Source organism: Fukomys damarensis, unplaced genomic scaffold (assembly GCF_012274545.1).
Source record: "Fukomys damarensis isolate Sample0158 unplaced genomic scaffold, DMR_v1.0_HiC HiC_scaffold_12, whole genome shotgun sequence".
Classification (NCBI taxonomy): domain Eukaryota; kingdom Metazoa; phylum Chordata; class Mammalia; order Rodentia; family Bathyergidae; genus Fukomys; species Fukomys damarensis.
The window spans coordinates 21,721,126-21,736,822 of NW_022900924.1; the positions used below are offsets into that span (position 1 = coordinate 21,721,126).

Consider the following 15,697-nt stretch of genomic DNA (forward strand, 5'->3'; position numbering starts at 1 on the left):
GATCTGTGTGTCTGTATACATATGCATGAGCATGTGACTCTGTGTGTGTGTGTGTGTGTGTGTGAGTGTGGGTCTGTGTGGCTGTGTGCTCACTCCTCTGTGTTTACACACTTCAGTATAATTTCTTCACCCCAATGCTTGCATTCACTCCCACCTTGTCAGCCAGCTTTCCAGTTGCTGGGTACAACCCCCAACACTCATGCCATCAAGGAGGAGGAGAGGTGTGTTTGGCTCATGGCTTCAGGAGATGCAGTCCCTGGTTGGCTGCTCCAAGGCAGGAGCATCATGGCAGAAGGGCCTGGGGAGCAAAGCTGCTCAGTTCATGGGAGCTGGAAGCCAGCAGGGAAGGGGCCAGAGATAGAGTGTAGGACCCAAGGTCACACCTGAACAACACATTAGGTGCTCTCTTAACCTACCAAGCATTTTTTTGTTGTTGTTGTTTTTTTGAGACAGGGTCTCACTATGTACTTGAGACTGACCTGGAACTCACTATGTAGCCCAGGCTGGTCTCAAACTCACAGCGATCCTCCTACCTCAGCCTCCCGAGTGCTGGGATTACAGGCGTGCACCACCACACCCTGCCCAAGCATTCTTAATCCAGGGAAGCTGCCAGATCAGGGGCTATGCAGACCCCGGCTTTTGCACACACTTGTGAAAGCCCCCCACCACCTGAGTCTCTCCTGTGCTTCCTTTTCTGCAGGAGTTCGTTCACCTGGCCAAGAGACTGGTGCGAGATCCCATGCTGGAGAAAGAGCTCGTGGCCAACGGAAGGGACTACATGAACAGGTGGCACTCCTGGGAGGTGGAGAGAGACACCTACCAGCACCTGGTCAGGAAGCTGGAGCGGGGTGCGGAGGAGTAAGGGTCACCCAGGACAGTCCCTGGGGACATGGCATCCACCTACACCTCCTGTGCACACACCTGCCCCCCGGAGGCATCTGTACCCGGGTGCGGAGGGCTGGTGGGCAGGAGCCACCTCTCTTCCAAGCACCTGGGCTGCTGCAGCACTGGCTGGTGACCCCGAGACTGGATCCTGAGTACCCATGGCACAGACCCCTGTCTGTGGCCAGTACTGGCCAGTCCCACTCCATCAGCAGAGCCAGACTCGGGAAAGCTATGGGTGGGGCTGAGCTGCCCACCTCTGTCCTCCGTGGTACAGCCAGGACATAGCACCACGTCTGGGACTAGGAGGAGGTTCTGGGGACAGCCATGTGGTGACTGCGTCTCTGGGTCCAGAGTGGGCCATCCTTCCCCTCCCAGTCTTGGGGATAAGGACAAGTGCCCCACCAGTCACAGACCTCTCCCCACAGAGGGCCTGAATGGGCCCAGTGGTCCCTGCCCTGACACTGTGCACAGCAGCACACCCTTCTGCAAGCAGACTGCATTGTCACTGAGCTCTCCGGGGCACAAGCACCATGAGTGGCAAGGGCAGTGTCCTGCTGCCTCCTGTGGTTCAGGGATGGCAAGGAAAGGGCCCAGGCATGGATCTCATTCAGGCTCCAGGAGCTAGAAGTGGGGAGGCCCAGGCATTTCCTGCACAGCCCAACTTCCTGGTGTCCACCGTCCTGTTCTGAGCAGACCATGTCTCGCTTTGAGGAGGCTCAGCCTCCAGTCAGCCCTGCTCTGGATGCCTCAGGGTATCAGTGCCCTTGGTTCTGCAACACAGAATCAGCAGGGTTGGGCACAGTTGCGCTCCAGGAAGGGGCACAGGGCCTGGTTCTTCCTCTTGCCCTGGCAGCATGGTGCCCTTCCTTTTTCTTGGTTTCCAGGGCTGGGCACAGGAGGGAGGGATGGGGCCTCATCCCTGGAAGGCAGCTTCTGAGTCTGGAATCCCCAAGGCCACCCAAGAAGGCCCACTTCCCCCCGGGGACAGGACAGACTCCCAGCTGAGCCCCGGAACCCATACCCACCCAGGTCAGCCGGGCAGCATGGGCTGGCAGTGAATAAAGCGTCCCCCTGCACCTCAGGCCCAGAAATTGCCCTGTTCTTTCCTGCTGAGCCTGAGTCAAGCTCAGCTGCCCGCCCAGCCCTGCACCGTGCAGGAAGCAGAAGCTGGTACCCCATGGGCTGCAGGGCCACTGTGGGCTACAGCACAGCCTGTGCCCAGCCAGCCTCGCCATTGTGAATCCTGGCGGCCGCTGCAAGGGGAGGGGTTCCCTGGATTGTGGCTCACAGTTGCAGAGGTTCTGGGCCAGGGTCCAAAATGGGCCCCCAAAAAGGGGGCGCCTTGGGTCCACAAGCCCTCTCTAGGGGATGTCTCCCTAGCCCTGCCTCAGGCTCTGCTTCTTAAGGCTCCGTCCCCAGCAGCACTACCTGGGATCAAGGCCATATACCCTGACCTTTGGGTGACACTCAGGGTCCCAAATGAGCTGGGCCTGGTGTTGCAAGCCTGTGATCCTACCAGTCTGGGAGGTTGAGGCAGGCGGATCTCAAGTTTGAGCCCAGCCTATGCAAAAATTTAGTGACTTAATGAGATCCTATCTCAAAAATGCAAACAAAATGAGTAAAATATAAGACTGAAGAAAAGGGCCTGGAAACTAAGTGTGAAAGCCCTGTGTTCTGTAAGCCTATCTTGCTAAGACCCTTATATAGTTGTAAATATATTTTATATTAACTCTGCACCTCTAGTGAACCCTAACTGATATACCTGGTAAGTACAATTTATAATTATCGAAGAGAAATGTACTCTTTTTTGAGACAGAGCCTCACTATGTAGCCCAGGCTGGCCTTGAACTCTTGGATTCTCCTACTTCAGCCTCCTTAGCACTAGGATCACAGGTCTCTACCACCATGCTCAGATAATCAAAGAAAATTTAAATAGAAATTAACAGTGCATTTGAACAATTATCAATCAGTTTGCTAGTTAATAGCAAAATGAAGATAACTGAATTTGGAAAAAAAAGATACAAACTAGCATGAAGGTGGACAGGGCCCTTCCGGGTGTTCTAGATGGTTTCTGCTGTCACACAGCAGAGGCCGACTGGGGTGTGGTCCCAGGGAGCCTGCGAGCATTCCCTGCTGACAGCTTCAGACTCCCACCCGGATCTGGACAAAGATCACCACAAACAAAGCGAGCCCTTGTACTGGAAACTGAATTCACAATCGAGGAAATAGGTTCAATCTGTGTGACCGTATTACACAGGGTTAGTTGCAATTATGAGCTTAGGGCCAAGAAATCTTTTGCTTGTGTGTGCGCACATGCACGCATGCATGGTGCCAGGACCTGGTCTGCAGCACCTGCTGTGAAGTGTGCCTGTCTCCCCGCACCTGACCTCCTCCAGCTCGGCTGTTCCCTTTCCACCTACGCACCCCACACTGCCCTTCATCATTCACTTGTCAACTCCATCAAATCCTGTCTCTTTCGCCATGTCTTCCATCTTAATTTCCAGTGCACTGGCACAATGTCAGTGTTTTAAGCACTGTAAATGTTTCTCAGTCATAAGGGATCAACTTGACACCAAATGCAGAGGGAGGCTCCACGTCTGCCTTGGTTAAGATGGATAAAAAATCCAGAATAAATTAGTTTATGCAAGAGAGGTGTGCTTGCAGGTCCTCAAGTAGAGAGATCCACTGCCTCAGTCAGTTCCGCATCACTGGCTCACAATACCTAACACCATGACTTAAGGGAGGAGAGCTTTGTGTGGGCTCGTGGATTTTGGAGGATTCAGACCATTGTTGGCTGGCTCCAAGGCAGAAATAGCATGGCAGAGGGGCTCAGCGGAGCAGAGCTGCTCAGGTTATGGTGGACAGGAAGCAGAGAGAGAAGGGAGGAGCCCTTCTGGGCCACGTCCACAGGGACCCCCTCTTCAGACCAGGCCCCACCTCCCAACAGCTGTGGGTTCATTAGTGGATGAGCACAACACCCCTATGTTCCAATCACCTTGCAAAAGCTCCACCTCTGACAGGGCTTTGGGTGGGCATCTAGATCTAAAGCATAGTCGTCTAAGCCAGTGTCATTTTCCACTGGCTCTAAGACTGCCATCCTGTTTGTTCTCCTCCTCTTCCTCAGTAGGTGGCCACTAACATGTGGCTCCAACCCAAGGTCCACCGTGAAGCGCCATCCAAGACACAGGATGTGAGGCTAGAGCAGAGAGCCCTCTTCCTCCTTGCAGGATAATTCTCACTCACACTCACCTCCCATGGCCACACCTAGCTGCAAGGGAAGCTTGCAAATACAGGTTTTGATCCAAGCAGCCATGGGCCCAGTAGAATATCAGGATCCATAACAGAGAAAGGAGGGAGGATGCATGTTCAGTGTTGGCTCATGATGACACAGCCCTTGAGACACACTAGTTTTAGATTCTGGCCATGGTTACTGGCATCCTGCTTGGTATTCACTGAATATCTTTTGATGCCAGGAATGGTGATGAACACAAAGAAAGGACTCTGGGGTGGGGGTGGGCAGCCATGAAAAGAAAAGACATCATTTGTAATCTGGGTTGCAGTGATTATTTTATAATCTTTTTAAAGACCTGAGTAGTCCTTGAAAATCCAGGCAGAGGCAAACATCTTTGCAAAAACAAAAACAAAAACCAAAAAAACAACTATCCAACTCTGCTTCATTACAAAAGTTTTGTCCCTGACAAAGAAAAGCCATCAGCACTATCTCAGACCCTGAAGGAGTGGCTGGGAAGCCCCTGAGCCTACAGAAGCCTCAACCCTCAGATAAACCTCACTCTGTCACCACAGTGAATCGCCCTACCTCCCATGTTTGCAGAAATTGCCCAGTTTCAGGGCTATCTGGAGAAAGCTTGCAGAGTCTCTGGCTCTGGGGGACTCTGGGTCCACACGAGGACCCTATCACATGGACAGCTGCTGTGCACTAGCTGACTTACAAACAGCCCTATCCCACTCACTCACCAGCCAATGGGGTCACTGCTTCAGTTCTGTCCTGGCAGCCATGGTGGACAGATGCCCCACTGCATGCTAGGTTCTGCTAGGCACGCCAAGGTGGAATTTCCCCGCCTGCACCCTGGCACAAGGGAAGCCTCCCAAATGTCATTCCCTGTGCAACACGGTTCAGCTGGAAACCCCTCCTGGTGCCACTCAGCTGAGAGGGCCCTTGGCTGTGTTTACCTGGGGCCTGGCCAGGGGTGCCCCCACATTCCTATCCTCAGAGGGGTGAGATGGGCTGCTGTTCTGTCACTTTGGATCATCACACATCTGCCACCTCCACACACAGACCTCTCCCACTCTCTGCCACTTCCCACAGCAGGGCCTGCGTGTCATCCCAGCTACTTGGGAGACTGAGGCAGGAGGATCTCAAGTTCAAGGCCAGCCTGGGCAACTTAGATTCTATCTAAAAATAAAATAAAATGGCTGGAGTGTAGCTCGTGGTACAACACTTGCCTGGCATGTGCAAGGCCCAGGTTCAATCTCCAGTGCTGGAAAAAAATATATAATGTGCTTAAATATATAAATGTATCTCTCTCTCTCTCTCTCTCTCTCTCTCTCTCTCTATCTATCTATCTATCTATATATATATATATATTCTCAAAAGCTTTAAAATATAGTTAACCTTTGATGTGGCAATTTTGTATACATGCAACAATTCCCCACAAGGGGTATAAATATTATGTACTACAGACATGTGCTAATAAGAACAGATCCAAAAGGGAGCCTATTTTAAGGATGTACTGAGGGATGACTAGAAAGACTTATTGTGACAACAAAGCCACCACATTAGTTATAATGGCCAGAGACTCCAAATATCCAGAAACAACCAAGGCGCACGCTAGGAAACTGCACAGTTGCACAGCAGCCCACGTGCAGCCTGGGCCGTGGACTGCAGGAAAGCATCAGGGCTGTGGGGTGGTGGCGTCACACAGTCCCCAAGCCTGCAGCTGCCCGCACGCTGAGCCAGGGGACGAGCTCACAGGGACTTTTTATTTTCTCATACATTTCTCTCTGGTGGCTTTCAAGTTTTCTGAGACACATTTTTATTTTTGTAGATTAAAAATATTTAAGAATAATGAAGGAAATGAAGCGGGGAAAATAGTCGTGAAGTCCTGATTCTTCACCCCCAGCTCTGCCAGCCGCAAAGGGTGTGGGGTGCCCCTGTGGTCCTGGGAGCTCGGGACTTGCATGGGGACAAAGGGTGTCCTTCCCTCATTGAGCCTCTCCTCCTGAAAAGTCTCCATCTTCCCTGGGAACCAAAGTCATGTTTCAGTGAGAATTTCACGCTTTTGCTCGGGCTGTGCTAGTGTCCCCAGAAGTCCTGACCAGGATGTAGCCAGGCAGAAAGTGTCCTGCAGGGCAGGCAGGTCCCTAACACAGCACACAAGGCCTAAGAGCTGAAATGTCCATTTCCTCCCCAGACAGCGGGCGATGGTGACCTGAGGGGAGTGGAGAACCGGCGCTTAACAGTCAACACGGCCAGCGTCCCGCCCCAACCCACTGTCCATCCACCTCAAGGCCCCTGAGCCCCCCAGTGCAGGTGTGCTCCGTAGACTAATTGCAGGCACTGGAAAGTCAACTTCACACTGGGATCAAAGGACTTCATGACCAGCCCAGGGTGCCAGATTAACCAACTGCAATCATTCTCCAGTTCTCAGAGCCAAGGTCTCCACTGCTATCAGCAACACCAGTTACCACCAGTGTTGGAAAATCTCCAGAAAGACGAGGTTGAGCCTGCCCTGCTACGAGGCAGTAGTGGTGGACTCCACCACAAGAAGAACACAGCTCTGTTTCTGCACCTCAGGTCAGCCCAGGAGCAGGTGGTTAATAGCTCATTGTAACTGGTTGCGAAGTCAGAGCCATCGGAGGCACTCTTCTCGTTCTACCTGTAGCCAGCTTTTCACTGGTGGGCTGTGAAGGTCCAAGGCCAGGCTGTGGAAAGTCCCTTTGTTCATCTTTTTCATCCACAGCATTTCTGAAAAAAAAAAAAAGAAAGAAAGAAAGAAACAGATTGTCAAGGGTTTGTCACAGCGACAGAGGCTTCCATGTGGAGACTGCCATTTAATGCCTCAGTAGAAGCCCAGAAGTTCTCATTAAGTTGTCCAGTGTAATTTGATCACCCTGGGAAGTGGCCCTCCCTCCTCTTGGTGGGACAGACAGAGTTGCTGGAAGTCACAGTTCCATTCGGGGCTCCACGAAGTCCAGTGGGGTCCCAAGACCCTGCAGCACGGCCTCGCTCTTCACTGACTGGCAGGGAAGGCTCATGGTGGGTGGCTGCTGGGTATCCCTACCCTCTTCAGCCCCCAAGAGCCAACTGCTCTGGTCTTCTCCGGGGGGCAGGCATACTCTGGACCCTGTGGAACAGGACCTCAGAAAAGCAAGTGAAACTAGGAGTGGTGTAATCCCGGCACTCCAAGAGGCTGAGGCAGGAGGGTTGTGAGTTTGAGGCCAGCCCAGGCAACTTAGTCAGACTCTGCCTCAAAATGAAACATACAGAAGGCCCTGGGCTCAATCCCCAGCACTGTGAAAGGAGAGGAAGAGGGGGAAGGAGGGGGAGGGAGGGAGAGACGCACAAATGTTCACCCATGTTGGTGTGTTCTAGTGAGGGAGTCATACTGTAAACCAGGAAACAAGTGCATTCCTAAAACTGTAATTCCAGTAGTGGTGAGTGAGTGGTGTGGGCATGGGTGAGTGAGCTGAGCTGTGCCAGCATCGGGCTCTGGGGGAGGCATCTGTGAGGAGGGCGTCATCCTGAGGTGGGAATCTCAGGAAGGTGGGGCTGTAGGCAGCTAGACAGGAAGCCATTGGGGTGGAAGGCTGAGGAATGCAGATGCCCCATGGTGGAAAGGACTTGGGGATGGAAAGGCCAGGAAGGGCCCCTGGATAGGTCCCAGCAGTGAGGGTCAGAGCTGGGATGGGAGCTCAGGTCTCCTGGCACCCAGGCACCTCAGAATGTGGGCAGACTCTGCTCCTGCCAGGAGGGTAGGTTATGGAGTAGCGAGAGGGAGGCAGGAGGCTGGTGAGCAGCAATGGAAGCTCCACAGGAGGTTGGGGGCAGAGATGTGGACAGTGGGCAGGTTCAGGACGGACTTGAGGATGTGGAGAGTGAGCCCTGAGGGGCGTTGGTCACAGTTCTGGCTTGGGCTCACTAGTGGAGGGTGGCACCAGTTTTGAGATGGGGATGATGGGATGCAGCTGAGATTGCTGATGGCCTGAGTGATGTTCCCTCTGTCCTTCAGCCTTCTTCCTCCAGCTTTGTTAGGGAGGCAATTTCTCAGATGAAAGCTGGCCATTCCTGCCTCCCTCGCAGCTAGGTTTGACCTTGTGGCCAGGTCCTGAGGGTCAGATAAAACGGGCCTCTTTGGAAGGCCTTCCAGGAAAGTCCCTGGAAGGATTCTGTCTCAGACTTCACGTTCCTACCCCTGCTTTCTCCTTCTTGCTCCTTGGAATGACCTTGTGATAATCAAAGCTCCAGAGGCCATTGTGTGACCTTGGGGTAGAAGAAACTTGGTCTTGTAGGACTCTGAGGAGTCTCCATGTCAGGCACAGGATTCTCCCCTTTCTGAGTCTCTCATGTGACACAGCAGAGCCTGTTGTATTTCCGTGGCTGTTACTTTTTGGTTCTCGTTCTGAAGGAGAAATGAATGGTAGGAAAGCCACTAGGAGTCTGTGTGGTTAGGATGAATTAGGCATGCCTTTTAGACAGCCATTGAGCAATAGATGGGAATGTACACATTACTTGGGCTTAATAAATTATTAATACCGATACTGCACAAAAGGAAATAAGTCTTTTCTGTGTCTTACCAGAAAAGTCACTTTCCTCATTAGCTGTGCAAAATGAAAGACAAGGACTGTCTTTTCTTCCAGAAATGCTCCATATCAAGCCTCGGTGCCAGATCCACGGGTGCAGATCCAGGCTGTCCCCATTGCTCCCACACAGCACCAACTACGCGTAGGTCAGGGTGGGGAGAATGCGGTGGGTAGCGAGCCTCCAGGAGCTGCCACAGGGCCTACAGACACAGGACACGGGTCAGAGCTGAGTGCTCTGAAGTGTCCTCCATCGACAAAGGCTTCCAGGAGCTGGAAACCAGCGCCATGGCTACACCTGCGCAGGAAAAACCTGTTGCCGGCACAGTCACCTTTCACTGTTTAAACCCAATTCAGCCCAGCCTTAGCAGTCATACAACAGGGTCCAAAACATTTTCTGAGATTGTTCATGCCACAGAGAGGTCCAAGCTGATAATGGGGCCCTGGAGAAATAAAATGAGAAGCAGAAGCTTCGCATAAATGAACCACCAAACTGTGCCTGTGCAAGCTGGCCCAGTGCACACACAGAGCACACAGACCCGGAGAGGCTGCCACGTCCCTCTCTCCTCCATGTATGTAGTATCAACACACCCTACTCTGGCTTCTAACCATTGGGGTGCAGCTCCCTGGAAACCAGGGATTATTTTTACACAGGGATTATTATTTAGGGACTATTATTTATGCATAATAGTTTTTTTTTTAAGTGTGGAAGACTGGAAGCAATGTATGAATCCACTCAGTCCTACCACTGAGACAGAAGTTAGGGCGGGGCTTGTCAGTCACGGACATCCTGGACATGTGCGCCAAGCCTGCACCTGGGACCAATCAGCAAGTGGCATCTTCAATTCCTCTGGGCAAAAATCAAGCAGGTCTTTGATAGGACGGCCTGGATCTGAGGGAAGAATGGGAGATGCCCAAGATGGCCTCCGCTGTGCTCATGGCCGCTGTGTTTCTCTATCCCAGGCTCACTCGTGCTGTGCAGGGCATACTTCTTCTCCCACCTGTAGTACATGTAAAACCTTGCTACCTTTTTGATTGTTTTGGCCAATTCTTTGTTCAGGGCAAGAAGAACCTGGAAAGGATCCCTACGAAGACCGAGCTGCTATTGGTCCCACTGAGTGGGTAGGAAATGGAGGCCCGAGTTGGAGCCTAAGACTGGGCACCCACACAGGAGCATGGAGGCTCTGGTGACGACGATTGTGGACACGCCCCTCTCTTTCTCTGTAGGACCGGAGAGGGTGAGGGTGAGATGAGGGCTTCTCAGGGCTGCTCCTCATTTTCAGCTGTGTTTGCTTCCTCCTGTCTCTGTGACAAACTCCTGGTAATGTAGTGGTTGAGTACAACTCGCTTTTAGCATCAGGCAGTTCTGGGGGCCCCAAAGTCCTCAGGTTGAAGGGACAGCAGGGCTGTGGCCCTGCGAGTGACTCTAGGGGAGAATCTAACTCTTTGCCTCTTTCAGTGCTGGAGGCTGCCCATTCCTCTCACATCCTCTTCTTCTGCCTGCAAAGTCAGGAGTCCAGCATCCTCCATCCCTCCCTGGCACTCCACCTCTCTGTTATGAAAATGCCGGTTACCTGGACAGCCAGGTCCCTCCCTGCTGCCTCCTCTTAGCTGCACATGCATGGCCTCCAGGCACTGGGGTGCAGCCTTACTGACCTCCCTGCCCAAGGGGCAGAAGCACGGACCAGCTGTTAGCCTTCCACCTCCTGCAGGCCCCTCCTCCCAGCCACACTATGAATGCATCCCAGTCCGGCTGCTCATGGGACAGCCTCACAGACCAGCCGCTCTGTGCCAGTGATGTCACTAAACCCCACGGCACATGTTTCGGTGACACCTTGCTCTAAGTAGGTTCTGGGTGAAGCAGGAGTTTGTGAAGGATGCTGGGAATCATTTGGGCTGTTCCTCCCTCCTTCCTGGTCTTGTTCTCCAAAGCTGACAGGTTCTAGTGACACAAGTCAAGTTCTAGAAGCAAGGCAGGAAGCCTCTCTCAGGGCCATGGCCTGTGGTTGGCAGAGCTGCCCTCGGGAAGCCTGTGCAGTGTGAGTTCTCGGAGTGAAGTCTGCATGCTGCTAGACTTACAGGTGCAGCTTCTTTGGCAGAGCAGAGATTAACGCTGGCCCTGAATGGTCTGAATATGTCCAGTGCAGGTGGGGTGGGGGATATTTCCACTTAATAGTCCCTCCGAAAGCCCAATTGTTCATTCCCCACTCTACTTCCATTACAGCAACCACAAAGCGCCGGGAGTGGCTACAGCCCAAGGCCTCAGCAGTCTGCACAGCTGTCTCTCCCTGCCCTGCACCCCTGCTAGACCCCTGTGTCCCCACCCAGGCCCTGGACTCGCCTTGGGGAGCAGACACCTGGAACCAGTGCCTGCCACCTCTGCAATCCTCATATACATACCTCTGTCCACTGCAGGATGAGGCCAGGCTGGCCAGAGGGAGGACAAGGATCTAGGGCCAGGGACGCCTCTAGCTGAGGCTGAACCAGGCTGGGCAGGTGGCCCAAGGCCCCCCAGGGAGTGCAGCCACCATCAGCCAGGTGATTCTGTCATACACCACCACCTCAACTTCCAGATGATCAACTCCAGGCCTGCAGTCCCAGGACTTGGGAGGCTGAGGCAGGAGGATCACCATGAGCTTGATGCCAGTCTGAACTGCATATTGAGCCTCTGTCTCATAAAACCAGATGAAATCAAAACAAAAATCAACTGCATTATGCAATAGCTAACAACACACAACAAGCCAAAAGAGCAAGCAAAACACTGTCATTTTCAGCAGGAAGATCTGGGTTTTGACAAAGCGAAGCATCCGGGTGACATCCTCATGGCAGGCCGGACCCATAAGAACCAGAGGTGCCATGAGCCCAGGGTTACTGCTTTGGAGCAATCTCGCCTGACCCTAAGGCAGAGGTCACAAAAGGAGCCACCGAGTCACACAAACCAGGCTGAGGCAGTATTTTAAATCCAGATCTTTTATAAAGAAGTCTCAATTTTTTGGCTTCTTTCAACAAACCCAGCTGCCTGTAATTCTGAGTGCGCTCCCTCAGGCGGAGCATGCAGAGTGTTGAGCCCTGTTCTGGGGTGTCAGTGGGCTGTGGAGCTGGGCATCGGCCAGGCAGCTCTGCCTCGGGGTGGTCTGTGGATCGGAACAGTGAGGGACAGCAGCCTGGTGAGCCCCGGACCGGAAGTGCTGGTTCTGAGCGCCTGCGTGGTCACCCTGGTCCTTGTCCCACATGGGACTTCCTGGGTCCCCTGGCCCTCAGGCCAACTCCAGTCCTGATCCTGCCCCTTCTTTATTTCCTACTCTGCCCCTGTGCTGTGATTCTGCACCTATCAAAAGAAAGCACAGCAGTTTGGGCCCAGCTTTGGGAAATTGGGGACTTCTGAAATGTACATCTGCAGTTCTCCAGGGAGGTCCTCTGCAGCCTGCCGTGAAATCCCAGAAGGGTAGCGGCTGCAGGGGAGGGTGACGGAAACCATGACAATGGAGAACACCATGAACTATGGCCCAGGGTCGGGTCAGCACTCTGCATACTCCCGTGCAAAACCACGCAGGCACGTGTAACCAGGGAATAAAAATAGTAAAAAAAAAAAAAAACAAAAAAACCACCAAACAGCCAGGTTCCCTTTCACCCCCACCTTGTTTGAAGGTAGAGCATGAACAGACTCCGGAAACTCCACTCACCAGGACCGGACACTTCCTGTCTCACGAGGACACAGACTCACTTGCCTATGTTCTGAGGCTGATGTGAACTCACACAACATGTAACCCTTGAGCTGAACTATCACCGTGTTTAGTAGTCCAAACTGGAACTAATTAAAAGCACACCAGTAGGGGATACCCATGAACAGTCCGCATACATCCTGTGCAGCCCAGGCAGCTCCTGAAACAGCACAGGTGGCTCGGTGTGTGCTGGTGTGGATGGATCTCTGTGATTCAGTCTCTTACACAAAGCTGTGCACAGGCTTCGCCATGGTTTGGAATGAAATGTCCCCAAAGACTCGTCCACATAGCTTCATAACTTGGTGGCTTTACTGAGTGGTGACAGGAACTAGTTGGAGGGAGTGGGCGCTGGGGGTGTGCGCTTGGAGACTGTGCCGGACCCGCATCCTTCCTCTCTGCCCTGAGGTGAGCAGCCTTCCTTCGCCACACTCTCTGCCCTGACGTCTGTGCCCCGCCCCTGCTGGCTGGAGAAGCAGTGGAACCACCCGACCATGGACTGAACCTTCCGAAGGCCTGAGTCAGCGTAAGCCTCTCCTCTGGGCTATTTGTCACAGGGGCTTTGTTTCAGTGTCAGGAAGCCAACTGACACACAGTAGGCTGCCTGCTGCCATTCGTGGTAGTCCCTCCCATTATATGGCTTCTGCATTAATTCGTAGAGAAAGCATCGAGAGGAAGCACATACACCTGACAGCAAGGGCAGCCGACGGCGTCTGGAGTGCCCAATGCTGTGTGCCCCTTTCCCATGCCTGTCCTCATCCCCAGCTCCCCGCTCTGACCAGTTATGGGCTGGACACTCCAGGTTTGTTACAAATGTCACAGTCTCCAAGAGCACCGAGGCTGGCAGTCACACCTTTAGCCATTCCCTGCCGTGCTGAATAGGCCTGGCCACGGAAATGTCAGCGAGTGACACCCAAGTTCACTGTGTGCTTGCTCGGGGGTCACAGGCACCGGCAGAAGGCAGATCTCATGCTATAAGGACCACCCCAGGCCCCAGGAGGAAGTCATGTGAGGCCCCCCTGCCACACCTTCAGCCCCAGCTGGCCATCAGGTGACCTCGCCCTGGCCAACCTCTCACCTGTGAGCTTGCGGTGCCCATGGGCTGGGCCAGCAGCAAAGCCAGCACCAACTCCCAGCCTGTAGGAACTGTGAGCAATGAGTGAGTTCATTGTCTCAGGAGGCTGAGTTCCGGGGAAATTTGCTAAAGTGGATGGATCAACCATCTACAGCTGCACAACAAACATCCCCACACATGACAGCTGCAAGTATTTATTCTCCCAGATTCTGCAGGCGGGAGCCCGGAGTAGCAGGACGAGTTACCCCGGCCCAAGGCCTCTCGCAGGGCTGCGGTCACAGGGTGTGCTACTTTAGTGTAGCTTTATGCAAACAGGAGTAAGCTCAATGTACGTTCTTATTTTCCCCACTTTCTATACAAATAGTTGCTTGCTAAGTGTGTGGTCTTGTAACTTGGTTTTTCTTCCCATTGAAATGTGTCTCTTTCTATATCAGTACAGTTTTCCTTTTTTGTTTTGTTTTTCACACATGGTCTTTCTGTGTAATTCAGCCTAGACCTGAGCTCACTCTGCAGCCCAGGCTGGCCACAAACTCATAGCAATCCTCCTGCCTCAGCCTCCCCAGTGCTGGGATCGCAGGCTCCCAGCTTCTATTGGTACCACCTTACATTCACCTTTTCCCTATGCCCAGCCTTGTACTCTATGTTCCGGCAGACGGGACAGGGTAGACTTCAAGCAGTCTCCTACTGATGAACACAGTATGATGGGCAGTCTCCATAGCTGCTGTCACACAGCGGCTACACTAGACACTCCTGTACGCCTGTGGGGAGGGCGCGTGTGCAGCCCGGGGAGGGCCAGGTCAAAGGTGCATCATTCCTCACGCTGGCAGTGAAGCCGAGTGCACCCAGATGGAGCTGGTAGCGGTTTATGTTTTCACAGCCTTGTGTGAGTCCTTGCTTCCCACAGCTTTGTCAACACAGTGTTTCCTTGAACTGGGACGGGTGCCAATCTGCTAGGTTAAAAAATGGTATTTCAGCCTATTTTTCATTTATGCTTGGGATGATATTACAGAATCAGGTGGAGAATTTTTCATAGGTTTCAGATCTTTTTTCCTTCCGTGCACTGGTTATTCATGTGAAAATGACATTTCCAATTCTGTTTTCCAACATGGGGATTCAAAATACCTTTGTCTTCACCTTATCCAGAATACCTTGGTCCTCGACTAACCCAGAATACAATGGTCTTTGCTTTACCCAGAATACCTTGGTCTTTGCCTTACCCAGAATACCTTGGGTTTTGCTTTACCCAGAATGCCGTGGTCCTCGCGTTACCCAGAATATCTTGATTCTTTCTTGAGTACCTTCATCTCTACTTTCCTCTTCACCTTTAACCACAGTGTCTTCACTCTCAGGACTGCCTTTAGAACCCTTGATGCACCAGAATTCCCAGAACTCACCAAAGCTCCCGTACTCGTGGCTACAGAGTATCAGCGAAAGGGTCAGAGGGAAGCTGCAGTCTGAGTGGAGGAGAGCAAGGTAAGCCCCGGAGAGGTCCCTCTTCCCTGGTGTCTTGGGTGGCCCGGACTTCTGGTCACAGCCTCTGCAGTACCCATGACAGCGGTGGCCAGGGGCGCTCACCCAGCCCAGTCCTGCAACGCGGCTGACCTCGGGCTCCAGCTCCCCCAGCATGGCTCACTGCCCCTTGCCAATGCCGTTGGCTGTCTGGTGGGGTGGTGTCTGAGAGGACACCCACGGATTGGGGTGGCCGCGGCTGCAGCATCCAGAGTGTGGCGCACAGGCTCTGGCTTCTGCTGCTCTGTGGGGACGTGGGGAGACTGCCCGGCCCATGGCCGTGCATGTCCAGCCACAGCGAGCGGCATGTTTGGGGGCTGCCGGCAAACACAGCCTGGCTGGGGAAGGAGATTCTGGGGGTGCTGTGGGGTGGGGAGTTCTCGGATGGCCCTGCTGCCCTGAGGGAGTAACTGAGAGCAGGTGGCACCGTGCAAGACCCCCTCTGCTTCTGAACACTCTCCCTGCACACACTTGTAACAATTCAGACACACACACACTCACCCTCACCTACATCCTTACTGTCCATGCACTAGGAAAATAGTTATCATCGAATTCCTTGTGTTGACAAAGATTCGGGTGCTAGATTTTTGCTTTGGCAGAAAAATTTCTTTTTTGCCGTACTGGGGATCAAACCCAGAGCCTTCACACGCCCTGTCCTGTATTTTTTTAGTTTGAGACAAAGCCCCGTAAA

At 53.0% G+C, this 15,697-nt stretch overlaps 1 protein-coding gene across 1 annotated transcript in view; it reads left to right on the forward strand.

The window, feature by feature from the left end:
• Positions 1–15,697, forward strand: part of Glt1d1 (glycosyltransferase 1 domain containing 1) — an 87,011-nt gene extending 71,314 nt beyond the window's left edge. Inside the window, exons 12-14 of the mRNA XM_033762478.1 lie at positions 701–786; positions 14,847–14,970; positions 15,677–15,697. Of these exons, the coding sequence (XP_033618369.1) occupies positions 701–786; positions 14,847–14,955 (195 nt within the window). The 3' untranslated portion in view covers positions 14,956–14,970; positions 15,677–15,697. The remainder of the gene's footprint in view (positions 1–700; positions 787–14,846; positions 14,971–15,676) is intronic.